The sequence below is a fragment of the Micromys minutus genome (genome assembly GCF_963924665.1).
Source record: "Micromys minutus genome assembly, chromosome: 1".
NCBI lineage: Eukaryota > Metazoa > Chordata > Mammalia > Rodentia > Muridae > Micromys > Micromys minutus.
In genome coordinates, this window is record NC_137969.1 from 221,302,715 (window position 1) to 221,328,850 (window position 26,136).

At 41.3% G+C, this 26,136-nt stretch overlaps 1 protein-coding gene across 2 annotated transcripts; it reads left to right on the plus strand.

Annotated features, from left to right (window-relative positions):
* The first annotated feature begins 500 nt into the window (after positions 1-500).
* On the plus strand, positions 501-25,582 carry ZBTB1 (zinc finger and BTB domain containing 1). Of its 2 annotated transcripts, XM_080923094.1 has the most exons (3): positions 501-778; positions 14,553-16,466; positions 23,600-25,582. In XM_080923094.1, exons 2-3 carry the CDS (start codon positions 14,569-14,571, stop codon positions 23,634-23,636), a joined length of 1,935 nt encoding a protein of 644 aa, XP_080779220.1. In that variant the 5' UTR covers positions 501-778; positions 14,553-14,568; the 3' UTR covers positions 23,637-25,582. The 2 variants fall into 2 exon arrangements, with proteins under 2 accessions (XP_080779220.1, XP_080779219.1); XM_080923093.1 differs by lacking the exon at positions 23,600-25,582 and having other exon boundaries at positions 504-778; positions 14,553-16,961.
* The last annotated feature ends 554 nt before the right edge of the window (positions 25,583-26,136 follow it).

Genomic DNA, 26,136 nt, shown 5'->3' on the forward strand with positions numbered 1-26,136 from the left:
GGGCGCGGGGCAGGCGGCCACATGCGGCGAGAGTCAGGGAGGGAGGCGGGCCGGGCGGGGCATGGCGGGGGAAGTGAGTCAGGCCCGAGGCCGGCGGGCCCGCACGAGAAGTCGGGGGGTACAGGGAACAGGCGACCCTGAGCGGACAGGCTTCTGGCTGGACGGGACGAGGGTGTCAGCCCCCCCAAATCGTCCAGGGTGGAGCGCGGGGGCGGGTCCAACTGCGGGGCCGGGGTCTGACATCTGTGCAGAGGACGATCAGCATCCAGCCCCGGGGGAGTCGGGAGGATCCCAGTGGCGTCCAGCTGTGCAAACAGGAGGAGGGCCAAGCCGACCCAGGGGAGAGGGGCGAGAGCGCTGCTCCAGCCGCCTCCCGGGCGCCCGCGCTGCGGGCAGTGCCAGCCTCCCCGGCCCGACGCAGAAACTTGTTGCAACCAACAGGCGACCGCGGGTGCCCCTAGCCGCCAGCAACGGAGTGGGTGGGCGGGCGAGAGGGAGGGGAAGGCTGGCGGACGCCGCCGCGAACTGGTGGGCAGACCCGGAGTCGCCGCGTAAGCGGGGCCGGCTCAGTGCGGTGCGGCAGGCGCGGCTGTGCGGCAGCGGAAGTCCTTTGTTGCAGCGCAGTCCCTGGCAGAGCCGGAGTGTCTCGGCGCAGCCCAGCCGAGCGCCGCGCGCCGTCAACTGCAGCCCGCGGCCCCTCGCCTCCGCCCGCCTTCCCCGCGGCCCCGCTGCCCTAAACTCCATAAAACCTCCGCAGCCGCGCGTCCCACCGCGCTCGGTGAGTATCTGCCAGTCGTCGGGGCTATTTGCGCAACTTTGGCCGGAGCTGGGCCACGGGCCTGGCGGAGTGCGTGGCCGAGGCGGCGCCGACCGGTGCGGGGAACCGGAGCGTGGAGAGCGCGCGGCGAGGAGCCGGTGGCGGGGGGCTGCCGAGCGGCTTTGCTCGGTGCCGGCCGTCAGTCCGGTGCGCGCGGCCTCCCCGGGTCCCGGACGAATCCCCTTTCCAGAGGACTTCCCAAATTACTTCTTTTCCCTTTTATTTTATTTTGTGGTGTGTTGGGGGAGGGGAGGTGGAGGCGGGAGGCCGCGCTTGATTGACGGGCCCAGAGCGCGCTTCGCTAACTTCCAGCTGCGGCTGGGCGGCCGGTGGGAGGGGAGCGTCCCGGAGCCGGAGGCCGCAGACTTGGGCGCGCTCCGAGGGAGGAGGCGGCTGGACCGCGCGGATTCCTGCTTCGCTCTTTCCCACCCCCGCTCCTCAGCACACACGCTTTTTGTTCGGGTCCAAAGTGGTAGGTCTCGGGGGTTTGGGGGTTTTTCAGTGTACAAGATTCAACCCCCCCCCCCCGAGTCCCGAGAAGAAAGTGCTTTTTGCCTCCAGTGGTGGGCGCTTACAAGTAGAAGTTCTGGTGGAGGCGGTGAGCTAGTTGGGTGGCGATCTGGAGTCCTTGCTGCTGAAGCGTGCAGGCGTGGATCTGAGCTCAGCCGCCGCTCCCAGGCTCCCTTTCCACCTTAGCCACCCGTCCACGTGATCCGAGGGGTTGACAAGACATTTTCCAACTCGGACGTGTCTGGAACAGGTTAATGAAAGTCCTTGTTTTCTGGGGATAAGGTATTTGTATGTGTGTGATCATGTTCCTAAATCGAGTGTCGCTGTGACGGTACACGTAGATTCTCCACTGGTCAGAATGTATTTCCGTACGGTATGTATCGCTGCGGCAACATTTTTCCCTTTGACACTGGAATCCACAAAGCGTTCCAATCATTTTCCCCCTCTTTTTGAGACAAGGTCTGGCTAGGTTGCCCAGGAGTTCTCCTGACTCAGGAAATCCTAGATTCTGAGGTGATAGGCGTGTTCTGAGACTTTCCAAGATCACTTAGAATTAATTTCTTTAGCCGAAGTTTGAGGCATCATGAAGTCGATTGGGGAAAACGATGTCGTTCTTATGAGAGCTTTAAAGCAACCGTGGTTTTAAAAAGGTATAAAATATATTTTCTGGAATTTCGTCACTTCAAGTGAGGAAAATGAAGGTACAAGAGGCCGAAGCGAATGATGGATGGCTGATCAGTCGCCCAGAACTGTAAAACTTCCCTTTTGAATCACTTGCTGTTGTTAACTCAGAGTCACAGTAATACTGAGCGGCATTAGAGCTACATGGGCTTTCTTCCTCTTAAAGAAGTAGACGGACCTAAAGTAGACTAGAGGTGAGAGGCATTTCGGAAGGTTAATACTTAGAATTTCTACGGTGCAGTGTTGTTTTATAGCCATGATCACTCATTTTAACACTAGGATTTCTCCGTGGAGAGCAGTTTTACAGAGTGTGGTTGTACACACCTATAATCTGAGCACTTCAAGACTTTGGATCAGGAGTTTGAGGCTAGCCTGGACCTGGCATGCATAGCAAAACCCTTTTTTCAAAACACAAAACTTGGGGCTTTTTTTTTTAAGATTTATTTACTTTATTTATATAAGTACACTATAGCTGTTTTCAGACAAACCAGAAGAGGGTATCAGATCTCATTCCAGATAGTTGTGAGCCTCCATGTGGTTGCTGGAAATTCAACTCAGGTCCTCTGGAAGATCAAGTCAGTGCTCTTAATCTCTGAGCCATCTCTCCAGCCCTAGGGCTCTTGCTTTTCTTCCAGAGGAACTAAGTTTGACACCAGCACCCATACAAGGCATCTCACAACTACCTGTAACTTCATTTCCTCTTCTGGACTCTCGGACAGCTGTACTCTTGGGCACACCCTTCCCCCACATATACATAGTTAGAAATTAAAATAAAAAAACCCAAAGCCTCAGTTTTCATGATGCTAAGTAAAACCTGGTTGAGCAGTCTTTCCAGCTGGCTGTGTTCTTCCAGTTCCTCACATGCCTACTGGTTTGCACCATTTCGGCTGCATCCTTATCAGGAAAAAGAGCCCATTTTTAACCTGGGCATGAGCACAGCTTCCTGACCTTGTAAGTTGGTTTTTGGTGTTTTGAGACAAGTGTTTCTCAGTGTATCCCTGGCTGTCCTGGAACTTACTGTGTAAATCAGGCTGGCCTTAAAGGCAGAAGAAATCCACCTGCCTCTGCCTCCTGGACTCCAGGATTAAAAGCATGGACCACCATGGTGGCTGTTTTATGTTTTCTTTTGTTTTGTGTTTTAAAATTAGATTCTCACCGTTTGGTCCAGGGCCAGCCTTAGCTTTCCGTCCTCTTGCTTCAACCTCTCACCCAGTGGTGTGATAACAGGCCTGTACCACCACACCAGGCTTCTGACCTTGTGGGTCACCTAAACTGTAGACCAGGCTGGTCTCAAACTCTTGAGAGATGTGCCTGTCCCTGCATCCACAGTGCTAGGATCAAAGGCTCCTGCTGCCACGCAGGCTCATGACATAGTGTCTTTATTTCATGGTAGCTGCCAACTCTTTGTACCTTCTGCCTCCTCATTCCTCCGCCTTTGTCACTTTCTGGTACAACTGGGGGTCTTTTCAAAGTATCCAGTGCTCCTTGCAACATCATTCAGGAAAAAAAAATGTTGCTTTTTTTTTTTTTTTTTTTTTTAAGGTCTGTTTTTCTTTACACAGGACATGGCCTTTGCCTAAAAGAAGGGGGAAAAGGTTTGTGTTAGAATGCAGAAAAAATATTTTTAAGCTGCAGTCTGTTGTCTTGGGAGGGTTAAATATGTAAAACATCTGTTTGAAGTTCACTTGGGTCTCTGTAGTATTTTTTCATAGTTTCTTGTAGTGTCTCTGGTTATAAAATAATGAAAATGCTTTGCTATTGATGTTTTATATGAGCCTAATTAAGTTATTTATGCCTATTTTTTCCTCAAAGTGGAATACTTTTTCAATGATAAAGGTGCATGCTCTTTATAAAAGTTCAGACAATTCTAAAGTACATAAAATACAAAACTGACAATCACTCCCTAGAGATAATCACTTGAGACAATCAATCCCTTGTTTAAAAACAGCATCAGAGCATCTTACTGTGTGTGCCTCACCCTGGCCTGTTCCCAGTCACAGGCTCATGCTTTCTTCTCATAACTCAGACTGTTGAGAATTGGTGTTGGGGGGGTTGCATTGAGCTGATATCATTTTCTGTAAGTTTACGTGAAAGTTTTTACATTTAATAGGGCTGCAGTTTTAGGTTAGTTCTAATGCAGTTCACCTTGGTGGGCAATCTGTTATCTGATTTATGCAGACTACGCTCATTAAAACAAACCCTTTGAGTGGATAGAGCTTCTCAGCTTATCGGTGGGAATGAGTAGGTACACTTGCCACAAAGACCACGGCCAAGATATTCCTGTGCCTTTTTGTAATGGTGTGGGTTCCTCGTGATCAGCATCCTAAGCTGCAAGAGAAACCTGGTAGAAAGGAAATTAGAGTAATGCTAGAGTAACCTGCTGTTTGAAGTTATGGTGTGGGGGGTGGGGAAGTGCAAAGACTAGCCTGAATTCCACCCACATTTGGCATCTTACATATTTAAGGTAATTTCTTTAAGGATTTATTTTTTAAAGATTTATTTATTTTATGTATATGAGTACACTATGTCTTCAGACTCACCAGAAGAGGACATCAGATCCCACTACAGATGGTTGTGAGCCATCATGTGGTTGCTGGGATTTGAACTCAGGACCTCTGGAAGAGCAGTCAGTGCTCTTAACCGCTGACCCATCTCTCCAGCCCTTAAAGTAATTTCTAAGTATACTGATATTTTGTCCTGTATAGTCATTACAAAACTACGTAGCCTGGTGTATGCAAGGAAGATGAGCTGGGAAGTCCATTTCCTAGTAAAGCTCCAAAATAGCAGATGCAGATGTAATCACAGTAGGTGCTTGAAGGTGTTGAGGACATGCTGCTTTTTTTGAGATGGGGGTTTCTCTGTAGCATTGACTGTGCTGGAACTCAGAGATCCATCTGTCTCCACCTCCCAAGTGCTGTGATCAAAGGCATGTGTCACCAACTGCTTTTGGGGGGAGGGGGTGAGGAGATGTGCTTTTTAAAAACACTACTATGTGAATATAAATTGTTTTCAAAATCATTTGAAGGCTTGGAGGTATATAACTTAGTAGGAGAGTGCTTACCTATCATGCCTGAAGCCCTAGGTTCAGTCTCCAGCACTGCAAAATATGAGTATTAAAAAGTAAAGAATAGTAGTGTGTGGGTGTACATGACTTTAATCCCTGCACTTAGAAGGTAGGCAAGTGGATTTCTGTGGGTTCAAGGCCAGCCTAGTATGTATAGTTCCAGCCAGTTACATAGTGAGACCCTGTCACCAAATAAATAAAATAGTAAATTGCTCATTATATTTTCTATGAGTTTCCTGTGTGAGGTGCATATTGTCCTTTTAAGAGCTAACTGAAGAGCTTCTTCTCACTTGAAATTGCCAGCAGTGGGGATGGGCATGGTGGTCAGCAGATGGAAAAGGAGATGGGGAAGGGGGTGCATTCTGCTTGCTGGAAGATAAGACAGCAAGAATGATGGGAACTTTCAAAGTGATGGAAAATGTGACTGTGGGAGGCTTAGAATGTTCCAGAGGGGTGTTTCACTGAATAATCATACCCAAAGTGTTGTCTGGGTTACAGAAACTGAAACCCTGCATTTTGAATCAAGAGTTAGGGTTTCAGCCCCAGCTTCTGTTTACAAGATGGGTAGTTAACTACTGCACATGTTTTCTTCATTCACAAAACATGGATAATTAAAAAGCCTGTTTCAGGGCGTTGTAAGAATCTGTACACTGATGTATGAAAGAGGCCCTGTAAACTGACAACTATAAAGTTTCAGTGATAGCCATAAGCAAAAACCAATAAGCAAAATAAAATAAGGCTCGCCTAGTTCAACATTTATTACCTGAAAAAACCCCATTAAATACCAGTTAAATGTTGAGCAGCTACTAGAAGACAGGTGTTGCAATAATGCCTGACACACCTTTGTCTCAAGGAACATACAACCTCTAGTTTAGATGATCCATCTTTTGTCTCCCTGTGGCTCATAGGCAGGCTTTTACTGCACAGAAAAGAGGTGCCTGCCTCATCCTAAGTCAGGAGAGGTCCCCCAAGATGGTTTCTAAGTAAAGGAATGGGGGTATGAAATAAGGAAGGCTTTCACTTTTCACATGGTTTAGGATGGGGAAAGTCTTAAGAGATGTAAGACTTAGGAATGGAAGTATGTTTACAGCAAATCTTTTTTACTGGTACTTCCTGTTGGTTTTATTTCATTCATTTTAATTATAATAATTACAGTGTTGGCGTTTTAATGGCTGTGGTAGCACACATCTTTTGCTTACAGCACTCGGAGGCAGAGGCAGGCTGATCTCTAGAGCCCAGCCTAATATACAGAGGGAGACCCTTTCTCCAAAAAGAAAAACGTTTTCTCAGATTTGGTTAGAACCAACAGCAAGAACTGGAAACCGTATACTGCACTTGACTTGCAGGCTCTGCTGAGAGGTCATACAGCAGCTTTCACTGGATACTTAAGTCCTAAAATGGCCTGCCTTCCAGGTGTTAACGGTTGCAGCAGATAGTGGGAATTCGAAGAGCCAATATTTTGGAATAAGTAAAAATACTACAAAATAAACTCTAACAATACAAATGTCATGTGCTGGGGCACCAACTTGGTGTAGCTGCATTTAGGTCAGAGGTGCATACACTGCCCTCTAGTGTTGAGAACATGGCTATACTGCCTCTAGTATAGAGGGGTTAAAAATAGATATGTAAAACACCTTATCTTATACCAGAGAGAAAGCAGAATTCAAAACTCCATCCGTTGAACTACAGAAATGGCTCGTTCCCGTTAGTTGGTAACATTATCCATTGACCTGCCATGAAGCCAAAAGACAATTTGGTTACCTTCTACATAGTACGTAACAGGGCCTCAAAGAAGTAAATTATGTAGATTGTTTCACAGCCTATCTGAGATTAAAATGGTGGACAGCAGATCAGCATTTTACAAGTGACAACTGTTGGCTTGACCAGGGGAACAGAAACAGACAAGCCAAGGAGCAGCAGTGTTGAGTTCTGAATAGGTGTGAGCAGTTCCTGCATTCGGCAAGGACTACTGGTGAGAAGAGGTCAGGTGGTGCAGTCACCGACGCTGTTGGTAACAGGAGGGGCCTACACTAAGGAGGACAGAGACCCTTACAGCCACCGAAAGTAGGTGTAACTGAGCATGTTGCTTAACCTCTTAGAGCAGTTTCTCAGCCTGTGAGTTGGGACCCTTGTGGTGGGGGTGGGGGGTCTAACGACTCTTTAACAGGGGTCACAAATATCGTGCAAATCAGATATTTACATTATGATTCATAACAGTAGCAAAATTACACTTATGAAGTAGCAGTAGAAATAACTTTGTGGTTGGGCGTCACCCCAGCATGAGAAACTGTAGTAAAGGGTCGCAGTGTTAGGAAGGTTGACAACCATTCTCTTAAAGCCTGGGTTTGCTTTCTGATCTGCAAAGCAGTAAACTGAGCTTGATTTTTCATGAAATTTTATAAATTGTGTTCAGTATGATGACATCAACTTTTAAAAATGAGACTGCCAAAAACACTTGTTGCTAGTTAATGCAAGAGTCCTTGGCTGAATGTGACTGTCCTGCTTCGGTGGTTGAGACGTAGGATTCAAGGGTGGGAAGGTTCCTGGGGTTGTTGAGTGGGCAGAACTGGTGCCCATGTCTAGTAAGTGCTTGTTTCCAGGACGGTTTTTCTTTTTCCTTTCACTTAACAAACATGCGCTAAGTGCCAGCCATGTAGGGAGACTGCTGAGCACAAGAACACTAAGGCCTTTAAGCATTGTCCCTGCCCTTGAGGGCTCCGTATAGTGGGCATAACTGTACCATACTGCTCCTTAGACCCGTGAGTGCTAATGACACAGCATACTACAGCATTGTAAAGACTAATGCCGGGCACATGGTGGCTTTAACAGACTTTTGGGTGTGAGCACAAAATTGCGCCACCATTTATAGCATTGTTTCTATGGGAATGTGTGTTTCAGGTTCCAAATAACTTAAAAATAAGTTTTGGAACATTTTCCAATTATAAATTCAGAACTTCCTGTACTAAGTACTGAATTTAATAGCTAGCCAGAATGCCTGGTTTAAATAGTGAATAATTTTCGTGTTTGTCACTTAAGTGGCTCAGAGTAAAAACCTTTTATCTTGAGGAATCTCTACAACTGGTTATTTCCACAAGTGTCTCTCTCTCTCTATGGCTGTGTAGCCCTGTGGTGTGGAACTGCAGGGATTAAAGGTGCATGCCACCACTGCTTTATGTATGTATTTATACACCCTTATCATATAATCAGGCAAAACCTGTTAATTACCATTCAAGAGATTTATCCACAGAGAAAATCATTCCTCAAATTTTACTATGTCAGTGAAAATTTTCCTTAAAATAACTTTTACAAGCCTGAGGGTATAGCTTGTTGACAAATGTGCTTACCCAGCATGCCTGAAGTCCTGGGTTTTGTCACAAGCACTTAGTAAACCAGCCATGGTGGTGCAGGGCTGTGATTCTAGAGTTTGGGAGGCAGAAGTTCAAGGTCATCCTCTACTACAAATAGCTGGAGGACAGCTTACACCAAGGGGCCCAGTTTTTTGTTTGTTTTAAGAGCTTTCATAGTATCCTTAGGAAACTTGTCAGTAAAGACAGATAAAGCCACATTACAGCTGATACTTAGATGAGGTTCAGCACTTTTGCAATAGCACCTGAATTCAGGACCCATACCCAGTCCTTAGTTGATGGTCTTTGCAGACTGTGCTAGATAATAAATAGTAGCAAGCAAGTTTTAATACCATCTAAGGTATACCATAGGAATACTTGTCTATGGTCCTAGTACCTAGTTCACATCAGTAATCACTGAGCCATCTCCTTATAAGTCATAAATAAAAAAATTAAAAAGAAAGCAACCTTTTTGGAATTTGAATGAAATTGTTTAATGAAAGTAAATGCTGAATACAGTTTCTTTTAGGGGAGATGGGGGATGGGGACCTTGCTGTCCTGGAACGCCCTACGGACTAGGCTAGCCTGAAACCGGGGGACCCTTCATTCTCTGCCTCCCAAGAGTTAAAATTGAAGGAATGTGCTTTTTAGAATTGAAGGAAAGCTACTTTCTATGTCTCACAGTAGGGTGGAAGACCGGAAGGGGACACATGGGGTTTACACCTGCCATTGGAGGGTTCTGTTCTCCAGCACAGCATGCTGCCTTTCTTAGAGCGGGCACTTCCTGATTATATGCTGTGTGAAATTCATAATCTAGGGAAGAAAACTTCTCTACCTCTTCTTGGGCTTTAGGATACCTGTGCCGCTGCTAGGTTTAGCGGTGTATGCAGTTTCTGATTTATTGAATAAACAAGTGTGCATCAAAGTGCTTTAGAGGCGCTACTTATTTGAGTAGTGTTTGTTTGAGTTAATGCAGAGTATGTGAGTTTTCACTGGTAGAAAGGTGATTATAGCTTTATATGTATGTAGTTGGCTTTCTCTGTTTATGTTCATTTCTGTTGGTTACCAAATCTGCGTTTTTCATTTAGCTTAGAAGGGATCTTGGAGTTTTTGACTCTGTCCTTTTACTTGGAAGGAAACTTACCTAGTTAGATTTGCTTTCTGGTGCTCAGATAAACATTGCCACCGTTGCAACCGGTATTTTTTCCATTCATTATCATATGGCCAACGCCACATTTTACACATTAGTTGTGTGATTCTTTGTGTTTGTTATTAGAGTCATTGCTTATTCCAACCTTACTACACGGGCAAATGAGTGTAAGTAGGTTGCATGATCTGCGAGCAGGAGAGCCCCTCCTCCCACCTCCACCCCTGCTTGCCCTACTCAATTTCATCCCTGATCTGTGAGGGCATTGCTAGGTTCCACTCTGGTTTGTTTCAGTTTCCAATAACTGTTATTACTAGAAAGTCTTTTAGAGCATTTGATCCTTTTTGCTTGTTTATTTTTAATTAAATCTTTCTGTGAATCTTACAGTAGAATAACTAGTAACCTCAAAATCTTACCCTTATTAAGATGGCCTTGAGTCAGTACAGTTCTATATGTTCTTACCTTTGCACTTGTATATTTGTTTTATATAATTCTAGTTGTAATATAACTTGTTTCTGCACCTTAATATATCAATATATTTTCTTTTTAAAACGTTTTAAGGCTTCTTTAGTTTTATGTGCACTAGTGAGTTGCCCACATGTGACTCTGAACACATGCCTTTTTGGTGCATTGGGAAGCCAGAAGAGGGCATGAATGGTTTGTAAGGTACCATGAAGGTGCTGGGAATTGAACCTGGGTCTTCTACAAAAGTAACAAGTCCTCTTAACTGCTGTGCCATCCCGCCAGGCTTCTTTATCAATATATTTTAAAGTCTAGTGGGCTAACCTTAGTGTAATTAACTCTCATGGATAACATGGATGTCTTTGAACAAGTACTTGAACATGTCTTTAGGCACATCTTCCCTCAGTTTAGCTGTGAACATCTGAGACATGGGTTTGAAATTTATTACCTTTTGAAACACTTGATTTGAATTCCAGGAGACACAGTGGCTTCTTCATTTCATAAGCCTCATCTCTTCCTAGGGAACTCGGTTGACAGAGGAGTTGGTAGGGAAGGAGCAAGAGGGGAACAGCATGGGCCTGTTGTGTATAGCAGAGAGCTTGAACAATAGCATATCTGATCAATAGTTGATCTGTGAGGAAAGATGAAAGCAAGGAGAAATAAGTGGGTTTGGTGTTTTCTTGATTACTATTACAGAGATAGAAAGATTTTAGAGCTACATTTTGGCAGCTCACACCTTTAATCCCAGCACTTTGGGGGGTGGGGTAGGAGTCTCAAGGTAGGAGTAGTATTTGTGAATTCAAGGCCAGCCTGGTATACCTAGCAAGTTCCAGAACAGCCAGGGATAGAGGGACCCTGTCTCAAAAAAAATAAGAGAATGAATATTTTATTTCACTGAGCAACTTGTTATGGATGTTGGGTTTGTTTGTTTTTAACTAATTAATTTAATGTATATGACTACACTATAGCTGTCCTCAGACACACCAGAAGAGGGCATCAGATCCCATTACAGATGGTTGTTGCTGGGGACTGAATTCAGGACCTCTGGAAGAGTAGTCAGTGCTCTTAACCACTGAGCCATCTCTCTAGCTCATTGGGTTTGATTTTTTTTTTTTTTAAGTTTTATTGACACACACTAAATTTGAGTCTAAAATTTAGAAAACTTTTCTCTTTTTTTTTTAACCTCTTTAAAACATACATACACAAAATAAAACAAAAGACAGGGTCCAACTATATGCACCTGATTAGCCTGAGACTGTCATCTAGGCTGGCCTTGAACTCAAAACCTTCCTGTCTCAGTCTTTGATTTATGGGTATATGCTATGTCTACATTTAAGTTGGCTTTTATTTTTGCTTTATAATATAATAGAACCTTAGGATTTAAAATTTTCTCTTTTACCCAAAGTTAACTTACTATATTAATAATTATGCTGTCTGTCAATGTTGAAAAATTACAGAGAGGTCTACGTACTATTTGAGTTAAACTACCATATAAGTACAATGTATGCCTGGCATATAAGTACTCACTCACTGTGTAAGTATGCAGGGTTTTGGGTTGTTTGTTTTGTTTTTTATGTTCATTGGTGTTTTGCCTGCATTTATGTCTGTGAGGATGTCGGGAGCCCAGGAACAAGAGTTACAGATAGGTGTGAGCTGCTGTATGGGTACTGGGAATTGAACCTGGATCCTCTGGAAGAGTTGCCTGTGCTCTTAAGTGCTGAGCCACTTTTCCAGCCCCTAAGCAAATTTTTTTAACTGAAGGAGAAAATTTACAATATAAAGGCATATACATACTGTCTTTCCAAATACCAGTTGCTTCTTTTGCCCTTCACTACAAGGTGAATAGTAAACGAAGTATTCTGGGGGCTGGAGAGATCACACAGCAGTTAAAAGCACTGACTGCTCTTCCAGAGGTTCTGAGTTCAATCCCCAGCAACCACATGGTGACTCACAACCATCTGTAATGCCCTCTTCTGGTGTTTTTTTTTTTTTTTTTTTTTTTTTTTTGAGACTTTCACTGTATATCCCTGGCTGTTCTGGAATTCACAGAGATCCACCCAACTGCTAGGGACTTATTTCACCAAGCTCAGCAGGTTCTTTAATAGAACTTTATTTTTAAAAGATTTTTATTTTAGTTTATGTGTGTTGGTATTTTGTCTGTGTGTGTGCTTGTGTACTACATGTGTGCACTGCCCATAGAGACCCGGAAAGGGCACTGAATTCCTGGCAATGCAGTTACAGATGGTTGCTAGCTGCCATGTAGGTGCTGGGAAACAAATGTGGGTTCTCTGTAACAACAGTGTAGATTTCCATTAAAGCGATACATGATTGAACGGGGGAACGGTAGGAGGGGGAACGGTAGGAGGGGGAACAGAGATTGGAGGAGATCAAGATGGAGCTCGCGAAGAATGAGCTGGATCCAGGTGGACTTAATTGATGCTAGGTAGCTATGAATATTTTAAGGATTTTATAGGTCTTTAATTTTATATAGAAGGGCAGTTTGTATCTTTATCTGTTGGATGTAATCTTATGGTAGAGAGGGTTTGTGGATTGAGAATGTAATATGTAAACCTGCATGAAAAGCTGTCGGGCCTTAGAGTCATGTTTGTGCCGGGCGGTGGGATAAAGAAACACGCCAGGGCAGAAGCACCAGGGCGGGTGGAGTGAACTGCCTGGGAAAGGAATGTGGGGATAGGGCGGCTTGCAGTCTGAGTGACAGTATGCAGGGCTCCATATTACACAGCACCTTGGAGTGAGATGGGGGGGCTGATAAAGAGATAAGCCAGATTATTTTTTAACTTTTCAAATGGGTTTATATAATAGATTCTCAATTCACAAACCCTCTACACAGTAAGATTATATCCAATAGACAAAGATACAAACTGCCCTTCCATATGAGATAAAGACCAATAGAAGCCCTTTAAATATTTATATCTACATATATATATATATTAAATATTTATGTCTACATATGCCTGATTACAGCCACCAGGATCTGAGTCTGCTTTCCCCAGCTCCAACTTGATTTCTTTTCAATCCCTGTTCCTCTTCCATTTTCCTCCCTTTTCACCATCTACCTCTCCACTGTCCAGACATGTATTGACTTAACATAAATCTACAGAACAGCAAATGCTCTTAACTACTAAGCCATTCTCTATCCCTAGTAAACTTTCCTGGAAAAAGTTTCAAGCAATTAAAAATGAAACACAATGGCCCTGCTTCAATAATTATTAACACAGCCAGTTTTATATTATCCATGGCCTTCATTCCCTCCTCATTTGTTTTGAAATTTATTTTAAATGTATAACTTTATTTCAAATATGTAACTTCATCTGTAACATTTATAGATGTTATATATATGTATAATATAACATTATAAAATTGCATACGTTTATCTAAAAGATTCATGTATTTATCTAAAAGAGTTCTTAACCCCATGTAGCGGTTCACAGGTAATCCAGCATTCAGGAGGCTAAAGAAGAATTCTGAGTCCTGAGGTTAGCCTGAGCTATGTAGAGTGAGTTTCAGGATCTTGCAAAACTCCGTGGGGGGCTAGAGAGGTGGCTTGGCAGTTGATGGCTTATGTTATTGCAGAGGACCCTGGTTGGGCTCTCAGCACTCACAGGCACTTTCATTCATCCACCTGTGACTCCAGGTCCAAGGACTCTCCCGCTCTCTCTGACCTCCTAGGCTCCTGAATGTATATGGCGCACACAGACACACGCTGTTTTATTTACTTTTGTTGTTTGTATCTTTTGAATTAATGTCTGGTCTCGTTCAGATTTATTATGTTTTTCCTTTAGGATAAAGACAATTTTTGTGTGCATATTCGTTTTTGTACAGAGGCATGTGTGTGTGTGTGTTGTGTACATGTGTGTGCACGTGTGTGGAAGCCAGAGGTCAACCTTGAGTGTCATTCCTTGGGTGCTGTCTACCTTGTTTCTTTGAGATGGTTTCTCGTTAGCTTGGCACTTCCCAAGTGTGCTAGCCAGTTGTAGCAGGTCTCATGGGTCTGCCCATGCCTAGCTGTTCCACATCTATGGTTTCTGGTAGTGCTCGAGCTTCCTCGTTTGTTTGTGTGGATACAAGGTCCTACTGAGGAGCCTTGGCTGGCCTGGAACTTACTCTGTAGACCAGGCTAGTCTGGAATTCTTAAGAGACCTACCTGCCTCTGCCTCCTGGGTTTGGCTGTAAGGGACTAAAGGCTGCCTCAGCCCAACACTAGACACGTCAGCCTGGCTTTCTAAGACAAGCACTCTACCAACTGAGAGATCTTGGGTTTGGATTTGTTTTTAATTTAAAAAATATTAAGGATTTTGTTTCTGATTTCTTTTGTTCAATATGAGAAAACTGACTCAGTGGCTAGGTATTTTCATCTTCAAACTTAAAATTGCCAGCTTTTGTTTCATTAGTGTAGAAAACCATGCTTTGATTGTAATAGCAAAAGTACCCAAGTCAAATCATGCTAAAATGTCCTTTTTAAAGTGCCTTCCTGATAGCTGACTGTTGTGTTTTTATTTTACATAGGTCTAATCCATAGAAGATGGCAAAGCCCAGTCACAGCAGCTATGTCCTGCAGCAGCTAAACAACCAAAGAGAATGGGGCTTTCTCTGTGACTGCTGCATTGCTATTGATGACATTTACTTCCAAGCACACAAAGCGGTCCTAGCTGCCTGTAGCTCCTACTTTAGGATGTTTTTCATGAACCATCAGCATAGTACTGCCCAACTGAACCTCAGCAACATGAAAATAAGCGCTGAGTGTTTTGATCTCATTTTGCAGTTCATGTATTTAGGAAAGATTATGACGGCTCCTTCCAGTTTTGAGCAGTTCAAAGTGGCAATGAACTACCTCCAGCTGTACAATGTTCCTGACTGCTTAGAAGATATACAGGACGCAGACTGTTCTAGTTCAAAATGTTCATCTTCTGCTTCCAGCAAACAGAACAGCAAGATGATTTTTGGGGTGAGAATGTATGAAGACACAGTGGCTAGAAATGGCAATGAAGCCAACAGGTGGTGTGCGGAGCCCAGTTCCACGGTGAATACGCCACATAACAGAGAGCCTGATGAAGAGTCTCTACCGTCGGCTAATTTTCCTGAGCCACTGTTTGATGTGTGTAAAAAAAGTTCTGTGTCCAAATTATCTACTCCAAAGGAACGCGTGTCACGACGCTTTGGACGGAGTTTTACCTGTGATAGTTGTGGATTTGGCTTCAGCTGTGAAAAACTACTGGATGAACATGTGCTGACCTGTACCAACAGACACTCATACCAAAATACAACAAGAGCTTACCACCGAATAGTAGATATTAGAGATGGAAAAGATAGTAACATCAAAGCTGAACTTGGTGAAAAGGATTCTTCTAAAACATTTTCTGCACAGACAGACAAATACAGAGAAGACGCCAGCCAGGCGCCTGATGATTCAGCTTCGACCACTGGAAGCAGAAAAAGCACCATGGAGTCTGGAATGGCTGGTGAAGAAAAAAGTAGAGCTGCCGAGACAAAAAGAATTATTATCAAGATGGAACCAGAAGATATTCCTGCAGATGACATGAAAGACTTTAACATTATTAAGGTTACTGAGAAAGATTGCAACGAGTCCACTGACAATGATGAGCTAGAGGATGAACCCGAAGAGCCATTCTATAGATACTATGTTGAGGAAGATGTTGGCATTAAAAAAAGTGGTAGGAAAACCCTAAAGCCTCGGATGTCCATCAGTGTGGATGAAAGAGGTGGTTTAGAGAACATGAGACCCCCCAACAACACCAGCCCAACACAAGAGGATGCGGAGAATGTGTCCTGTGAGTTGTGTGGACTCACAATAACTGAAGAGGACCTGTCATCCCATTACTTAGCCAAGCACATTGAAAATATCTGTGCATGCGGTAAATGTGGACAGATACTTGTCAAGGGCAGACAGCTTCAGGAGCACGCTCAGAGGTGTGGAGAGCCTCAGGATCTGACCGTGAATGGGCTAGGGAACGCTGACGAGAAAATGGACATGGAAGAAAACCCCGATGAGCAGTCTGAGATACGAGACATGTTTGTTGAAATGCTAGATGATTTCAGAGACAATCATTACCAAATAAACAGTATCCAGAAAAAGCAGTTATTTAAACATTCTGCCTGTCCTTTTCGATGTCCTAATTGTGGCCAGCGTTTTGAAACTGAAAATTTGGTGGTCGAACATATGTCTAGCTGCCTAGACCAAGATATGTTTAAGGGTGCCATCATGGAAGAAAATGAAAGAGATCACAGACGAAAACATTTTTGTAATCTGTGTGGAAAAGGATTTTATCAGCGCTGTCATTTGAGAGAGCACTATACTGTTCATACTAAAGAAAAGCAGTTTGTTTGTCAGACATGTGGAAAGCAGTTTTTAAGAGAGCGCCAGTTGCGTCTGCACAATGACATGCACAAAGGCATGGCCAGGTATGTCTGTTCCATTTGTGATCAAGGAAACTTCCGAAAACATGACCATGTACGGCATATGATCTCTCATTTGTCTGGTGGTGAGACTATATGTCAGGTCTGCTTTCAGATATTCCCAAATAATGAGCAATTGGAGCAGCACATGGATGTTCATCTGTATACATGTGGAATATGTGGAGCAAAGTTTAATTTGAGGAAGGATATGAGATCACATTATAATGCCAAGCATTTGAAAAGAACCTGATGGGTTTCTACTGTACAGATGTTTAGTTGCTAGGCAGAACACCAAAGCAAAAAGGATATGAGCTATTTAGAACTGATTTTATAACAAGTGTTGGGGAAATTTTCAAGACCCTTTTACTTTGAACGTTTTTGTTTAGGATCTTAAGTATATTTTAGGCATTAAATGTTTATCATTTTTGTTGGTTTTTAGAGCATTCTTTGTTCTTAGTTTTCTTAACTACCATTAAAATTACTTTTTGATGTAGACTGTAAGTGGCTGTTATCCCTTCAATGACTATTAAAACTAGTTTTTGGTTGGGTTTTTTTTTTTTTTTTTTAATCAATAAGGTAATGACTTTGCTATTTCTATGTACTTTTATTTTAAAGTTATCCTATGAAATTTTAAACCCAAGATTATTGACCATTCCTGCTTAAATTTTTAAAGAATTTTAAAATAATTATTTAAAACTATCCTATTTGTTTTTAACTTCTTTTGTTTTTTTTTGCTTTTTGGGTTTTTGGGGTTTTTTGTTGGTTTTTTTGTTTTGTGGGGGCTTTTGTCAGATGTATAGTGGGGTGGCTACTGTTCTCCCTTATAAATGAAATCTATATTCTTAAATTGACAAACTTATTAGGCAAGTGAGGTGCACTGAATCTAACCTTTAAGGTTGACATGGGTTCAATCTTGGCCTGAGATTGATGGACCTAAGGAAACTCCTATAAATGAACATTTCCTATAATTGATAAAATGTTATCATTTAATAATCACATTTAAAACTTATATTAAGTGTAAATCCCAATGACTTTGCCTCACTTGAGAAATTAGTGGGGATAAGCCATTCTGTTTTGTGATAATGAATTTAACTATGATAGTTAATTAAAAAAGACATCTTGTATTCATTAAAATATTTTAATTTAAAAATATTCTGATTTTTAAAGTGTGTTAGTTTATCAATTATTTTGTTTATAAATAGACTTTAATAGCTCTTTAGGAATATGACATCTAAAGAAAAATGATTTTTCATTTTTAAAATTACTTTGGAACTGAGATTTGAAAAAGCTGCCATGTATATTGATAAATCTAATAAAATAAAGAAATCAACTATAAATCTGGTTGTTCTATAAAAGTAGAGTACACAAAGTGTGTTGTGTCTTACACTAAGGCTTGGAGAAAATGTGTTGTGGCAAATTACAGTTTACTGCTATGCTTCCTATATCACCTTCTGTAAAAGATACGAGATTTGAGGACAGTAAAATAATCACAGCATATAAATGGAAAAGCTTCTACTTTTCAGATAAAGTAATTGTATTGCTAGTTGTTGACAGGGTCTATATCAGTTACGTGTGAACTAAAACACTGGCAAAATAACCCACCAATAAACACATCTATCGAATAGAATGCCTTTTAATGTGAATTACTTGGAACACCCTTCTTAATACTGAAAGGGATTTTAGTTAACATCTGTATTTAAAAGGATGATTGATTGTGGGCAGCAGTTGAAACGCATTGCTCTTTTTTGCTCTTTGCTCTCCTGATATTTTTAAGATGCAAATCATATTTTCACATGCTTTTTTTGCATAAGAGCACAAGTTGCCAAGAGAACAGAGAGCAGAGTTGGCTAGTGCAGGGTGAGTCGAAAGTCCAGGTTGAGCTCGGAGACCCGTGGACGTGTGTTGGAGTTCGAGTAAGGACAAAGGGATGCACAGGACAGTCCGTGAAAAGTGACCATGAGAAGCACAAAACACAAATGAGATCTTGAGCTGGTTCTGGTTTGTTTTCTTTTTTGCCCCCTCCCCCAGGGGCACATAGTTAACAGAAAAAGCTGGAAACATTCATTTAAAAATATTTTGGATATAATTAACAAATACTTAAAACTGAAAATGAAATATGAGATGTGTGTTTAGATTACTAGTAAGAGTCTGATAAATCTAACAAAGCCAGACATCAAAGAATAGTGTAAAGGGAGAGGAGACAAACTCAAATGAAATGTCCAAATTACAGTGTCTGAGGGTACCCAGTTTTCCTGTGGTCACTTTTCCTGTCAGAATTTCTGTTGAAAAGGTTTTCCCACAGTTGATGTCATTCCCCCCTCTTTGAGGGAGGGATCCTCTTTCATGAGAGAGGCTTAATTTAGTGTTTAGTATGTGTTACCAACTAACAAATTAGCAAGCAAACGCATAAACATAATCTAGCTTCACCCAGCTATGATACATGCTTCAGAAGGTATGTTTGATTTCTGTTTCATTACTACATAGTACATGTGGTTTTGGGGAATTAAGCCACAGGTAGCACAGGTTTTCCCTAGCAGCATGTAAAATTTTCTTTAACAAGGCAGGGCTCTGGTAAAGTTACTTAGCATATGAAATTAAGGTGAGTGAAAAACAGCCACTGCTTCCTTTCCTCCAGTCTCTCTCACCTTCCTTCCTGGGAGGGCCCAGAAGAGCTCCACCTCCTTTGGCCGGAATGGAATTTGCCTTCTGTTTCTGACTTTGATGCTTCATACACTTTAGGATCCAGGTTTTCAGACCTGGAGAGGAAAAGAGAAACCAGAGAAGCATAGTATCTTTTCTCTCTATTCGTGACAATTTTCATTTGAAGGCCATTTCTGGAATTTCAATAAACAATCCACAGTCTAATTGGATCTTTTTCCCTGGTGGTTCAGACCAACCTAGAGCATCAACATGCTAGGCAGCCATTCTCTTCTAGCTATGTGCTGGAGTTTCCCTCTTGGAACTACAGCGTGGACAGATAATTGTTTTTGTAAAGACTAGACCTCAGAACTTAAGTAGAAACAAGACAGCAAGACTAGAACTCAACCTCTTCCCTTTTCTCTTTTTCCCTTGGATCGTGACTCCTCACCCAAGTTCATGCTGATCTCCGCCTTAGCCTCCCATGTCCTATAAAGATGTGAGCTAAAGCATTCAGGCTCTTTGTTTCTTGAGGCGGGGCCTCAAGAAACTTTATAGCTCAAGAAACTTTGGAATGGAGTCTCTGTTCTTTTAACCCTCCTTTGGGAGTGCTGGGATTACAAGAATGCAGCACCATACCCAGTTAATTTTCCATATTTTTAAAGTGGAAAATTTCAGAGAATGATCCACATGGGTAACATGGGCTCTAGCAAATGTTTAATTAATGTGAAGCAGTGAGCAGTGTGACTCTGAGCAAAAAATTAATTAGAAGAAAGGATTCCAGAGGGTACTGGTAAAAGATTTAAACAGAGTGTGGTAGTTTATACCTGTAATCCCAGCATGCAAAGAAATTAGGCTATATTCAGAGTTACCACAGGTTCAGGGCTATATTGGTTTTTACGTAATAACATCCTGTCTCAGAAAAATTAAAGACACTAATGAATAACAGCTTGTTAAGACAGGACAATAATGGGCTTGAAAAACCCATGACTTGGCTTAAAGCAAAAATATGAACATAGGTGGGGTGTGGTGGTGTACCCCTTTAATTCCAGCACTCGGGAAGCAGCCAGGGCTACACAGAAACTTTCTCAAAAAACTGAATAAAACAAAAAAAGTGTAAATTTGAGTATACACCAATATATAGAAGTTGTAGGAGGAGGTATAGGCTTTCAAGACTATTTGACTAGGCTAATCCAAATGTAACTATGAAATACCCAACTCTCAGTGGTTATGAGCATGCCAAGAATGTGCCCCAAAAAGCCTGGTGGTAGGTGGTGGTAACTTTCTCAGTGGTTAAGCAGTATTCATTTTAAATCACTAAGAACAAGTATAATAGTTTAATGTTAGAAAGTAAAGCCTGTCATTGACAAAGGGTAAGTCAGTACCAAAAGAAAAAGACCAGAACATGCACATGTGCAAATAGCTAAAGAGTTTGTCAGACCTGATACCTGATAACTGGGGTTATCAAGACTTGAAAGCTGGATATGATGTCACATAAACACAGCATTTAGGAAGTTAAACCAGGAGTATTAAGAACCCAAGGCTAGCCTGGACCATATGATAACCTGTCATGAGTTGTTTGAAAGAAAGGAAATAAAGAGAAACTGTCTCAAAGGAAAAAAAAAAAAAAAAAAAAAGAGCTCCCACCTCCAATCCATTGATCTGTTTTGATCAGCTCCTCAAATGTGTTCACCATCCTCTCCTTCCCAAGTGCTTCCCAGTGATAAAATTGGAAAATTCTCTACCATTAACTAGGATTGCAAAGTAGTGGCAGGGAAGGGGAGCGTATCTGTAGGATCCTGTCCTCAGTGCTTGGTAGCTATGGCTCAGTAAACTAGGGCTGCGAGCATGGGTGCTAGGAAACTCAAGTGACAGCATCCTTGCTGTTAAGAATTTGACGTTTACATCCCGGATTAGGAAAACCTGCAGCCTGTAATGGGCTCTCTGTAGTCCCAGCATCCATTGCTTCAGTACTCTACTAAGGCGTTTTGCATGCATAATTTTAATTAAGCCTCATCTTTGAGGTAAGTATACTAACTTTCCAGATGGGGGACTAAGGTTCAGAGACACTTTCCCCTAAAGTGGACAAACTGTATACATCAGACCTGGGGTTTGCACTTTAATCTTTGACTTAGGCTACATTCTTGTCCGTAATGAAGTTCTGTTCCATCTACAAAGAAGTGCCTTTCAGCACAGGACACATAGAAAGATGGTGTGAGGCTGTGTCCCTTGGTCATCTTCATCGGTGGTGCCTTAAGTAAGGTGGCCGGTACTAGTGGGCCCTCAGGAACAATATGAGGGAGAGTGTGAGAGTAGAAAGCCAGACTTGATTGTAAAGAGTCATAAATGTGACATGCTGACTTTGCTTCATTTAAATACTTGACAGGATGGCTAGTTCCTTGGAGGCCCAATAATCAGCTAAAAGTTGGTTTGGGTTCAGACTTCACATGTCTGTGTCTGGGGCTTCCCTTTCTCTACTCTGTTCCCACTTTGTGTGTTAGTGTATCCACAAACCTCTTTCCTCATATTGGTTATGGAACTAATGAGTTGAAGAAGTCAGATTACTTGAGCAAATCTTCCCCCCAAAAAGGACAAGATAACAGAACAAACAGTTTCCTCTTTTCTCCTTCGTAGACGTGAAAACTCATTTTTCCTTTGGCCAGCAAACAAATCCCCCTCTCCCACTGGTATAATACGGTTGCTCTGCTAAAGGAATCTGCTTCAAAACAAAAGTTGGTTAGTTTTACAGTGTATAATCCCATTTATGAAAGTATCAATTTCCAGGCAAGCTCCTCAAAGGCAGTCTTATTACAAAGAAGTGAGAGATGACCTCACTTAACCACCCCAGTCTAGCAGTACTTAAAACAAAATAAGTGATACTTGTGGGAGAACGATATGCATCATCGTTTAAGTAAAAGAATGGAGTGGAGAAGGTTCTGTGAATGGTACCTATATAGTCATTTAGGTGGCCTGCTAGTCACTGCCCTCTGTCAAACTCTAGGTAAGGGTATGATCTCAATAAAAACATGAAACCTAGCTCTTTCTAAAGACAAGAAGAGAAGGGTTTTCATATATCTGTCTGACAGCTAGTAAATAGAAATTAACTAAATAACAGTAACAACTGTAAATCCATACTAATTTTGAACCAACTTATTAACATTCATATGTATATACATACTCAAAAGTAATTGAAGTTAGCACTGAGTTTAAATTTTTAATTTCCTTGTATCCAGAAGAACCAAATCACTGAGGTAAATTAGTAATATTCTTTTTATCAAAGCCCACCCACACATCACTGGCGGGCAGAGGGCCATTCTAACTAGGAGGTGATGTGGGGATTACAGTTCAGCACATGGTTTGTATTCAAACGTGTCAATGTGCTGATCAAGTGAAGTAGAAAAGCTAGCACCTGAGCAAGGTAACAAGACTTTCAGAGCCAATATCAATAATTTTGTATATGAATTTTTTAATTAAAAATAAAAAGGCTGGTCATGGTGGCATGTGCAGACCACTGAGTTCAAGGCTAGCCTGCAGAGTGAGTTCCAGAACAGCCAGGGCTACACAGAGAAACCCTGTCTTTTTTTTTTTTTTTTTTTTTTTGCTTAATAATCTGTAATGACCTATTTGAAAGGGGACTAAAGTTAAACATATAGCCTTTAAGCTATACTTAAAAGAATGTTGTGTTTTCTCCTTAAACTAACAGCTTATACATGGTTACTCACTTACCAAGTGAGAGAATAGAGCTAGGGTTTTGTTTTGTTTTGAACATCGTCTCAGGTAGCCCAGCCTGGCCTTTGACTTCTAATACTCCTACCTCTACCTCCCAAGTGCCAGCAGTAACACTAGTGTATGCCCAGCCTCAGTAGTGTTTCTGAAGCAAACTTAAACACGGATTCTGAGAATCCATGTTCCCCAATGTGAGAAAAACATCTTAAGAGTTTTTTTTTAAGATATTAATATTAGGGCAAAACATTCATGCAAAAATATCACTCTACCCAATACCAGGAGACAGTTTAGGGGAGTGACAGGTCTGGGACTAATCCTGGCCATGTTTGTACTTGGTTTTCATTTGCAGAATATACACCTACTATTTGAGGAAAGTCTAAAACAATGAACATTGAACTCTATCACATCTGTCTGTCGGTCAGATGTCTGTTCTAAGCAAACACTGTAAATGATCTCGTTTTTAGGGAAGCACTTCCTTTGCTCTCACTTGTGATGTCCCATCTGTCACACACTGACTTACCCAGCCATCCTTAAGTCATATGAGTAATAAAGATAAAAGGTGCCTGTATTTGAAGAATTATATCAGTATTAATACTTCATACTTGAAAGGTACAGTGCATTCATTACATTTGAGAAGTAAATTCAAGTTCTGGGAGCTGTTCTCTGGTTCCTACTCTGTGCCAAAGCTAAAATGCTATGACCTAAGCATGATGTTGTCTTGTAGAGCAGTTCACTTGTACTATTTTTCTTGAGTTTTGTCTTTTTCTGTGTGGCAGTGGTGCAGTAGGGCCTTCTAAGCCTCTGGAGAAGTGACAGATCTGACTTTGGAGAGGACATGGGGAAGAATCATTCTTCAACAGATAATCTTTAAATGCAGACCCAGGAAATCAGATCTGACGTGGCACCATCTTTTCTGTCTTCCTGACAAACGTCATCATCCCCAAAGTTCCAGTCGCAAAGATCCAAGAAAACTCAATAAAGATCACTTTGGAATCACCTTGTAACAAAACTGATTCACGGTGACTCTCCCAGTACTTATGGGAAATCTGCTAAAGAAAAGTGACTGTAAAAGTCATGTGACATCAATGATTCAAGCTACACTAATATGAAACTTTATGTCATGTATCTTCATGGATCTAGAATAATAGGGCTTGCTAGACTACTTACATACATTATAAAGGGAGATAATTATGTATTTCCATAAATACATCATTCTAAAAATAACTAGAATTATAGCTTATATATTATGAAGTGTAGTTAAGCAATTTAAAAGGATACTAAACATATCTGTAGAATGTAAGTAAAGAGAGATGGGTACAGAGAAAGAAAATCCAAGGCCAGTTTTTAACAAGATACTGTAACTATTATGGAAATGGAACACTGACCTTTTCTCACTGTGTACCAGTCACACACTTGCTTGTGAATATTAGCAAAGCCTCTTTCTAAGTCTTGAAGGACAGAGGAGCATTATTATTCAGTAGTGGTAGATTTTCACAAATCATACATCATTGTTTTCTTCTGAAGTTACCACTACAACCCCATAGTGTAGTATAAACTCCTGTTAGTCTCAGAACTAGTGTGTAGTGCCATGTAGGCGTGCTCATCTCCAAATCTCAACATAAAACTAAGTACTAAAGGAAATGATAACATGTTTATAAAAATCCTGTACTGAAGAGAGGATTCAGTGAGAGTTGAGTCTGGCGTTGACTACACATACACTCCTTAACCAAATGAATCTTATTTCCTTATTGTGAATATACTTTCTTTTACTTTTTGTTAACTATGTGACTAATTACTTATTGCTTTGTTTTTTTGTGTGTGTAATATCAAATGTTTAAATGCTTACTTTGTTTTCATGCAAAATTCTTCAAATATTTTAATAAGTTATCCAAAGAAACCTGTCTTAGGAATTGAAAAATGTAGTGGCACACACTTTTAATCCCAGTCATTGGGAGGCAGAGGCAGGCTGATCCCTGTAAGTTCATGGCCAGCCCGGTCTACATATTGAGTTCCAGGCTAGCCAGGGCTATATAATGAGACCTTGTCTTCAAAAAATCATTTTTTATTAAAAATAGAAGAAAATCTTAACTCTGAGGTAGTAAGGTAGACTTCTGTTCTAGAAACTTTGACTGAAAACTCAGAGAAAGAGTGTACCATGATAGGATAATAGGGATAGAGAAGAAAAGAGAAAAAAGGGAAAATCCCCAAAGAGCAAAGCCAAAGGCCAGGCATGGTGACATTTGCCCATAGTCCTAGCACCTGGGAGGTGGTAGGGTCAAGAAAAGTTCAGAGCCAGACCTGGGCTACAGAGTGAATTCAAAGCCAGCCTGGGCTACCTAAGACTCTGCAAACAGACGAAACATTTTCCACATATATGACTGCTTTAAGACAAAAGACTAAGACAAGTGTTAGGGTTTAAACACCCACCAGAGTTCATCTCTTTAGGGAAAATAAGGAAGCAAAGAGAACTGCAGGCCTCCTAAAATACATAGAAAATAGAAAAACTTCCCAGTAATGAAAGAAACCAGATCAAAATAGAAATGATTCAACAAACAATTTTTGATTTATGTTTTTATCACACTAGATTTGCTAAGGAAAATGGTTTGGATTTTGACTGTACTAACCACACGTGTAATGAATTACAGTAATTATAAATGGCATAAGTGCATATTATAATGTGATTATTTTCTGTATGTTGTTTTAAATGAAATTTTTTAATTACATACAGCTATTTTTGTTAACATTTTAAAGTCCATTGCTTTTACCTAATAAAAGTTCCTCCTCTACATTCAGAAGTTAAACTGTCTGTACATTATTTGTATTGCATTGTTTTGCAACCTGATTCTTTTAAAACGTAATTAGTCGGATAAGTTACCAGCCCCTCTTGTTCTCCAGTGTCACCGTGATGTCACCAGAGACGGTCATGTGTGGCCCAGAGAGAATTACCTAAAATATATTGCTGAATTCTGTTTTTTATTTATTTGTTTCTGATACAAAAGAATGATTGGAAAATACTATTTCATGCCAAACCTAAAAACAAATTAATTGGGTTTATCCCTGAGACAAAATAATGATGTATAAAAATCTGATAAAACTATTAGCTCTTTGACTTACTCAAAATAGCAAACATTTTATTATTCAAATAAATAACTTATCCGGTATAATTTGCTTTCCTTATTTTCAGGTAAGGAATCTTTTATGTGTTGACAATAATGGAGTATTTGGTCTGCCTGTCCCCTTGACAGGGCAGCCTTATTTTGCCAGATTGTTTCAGACTGTTCCCCAAGGACCATGAGTCAGGGTAGCATAGGAT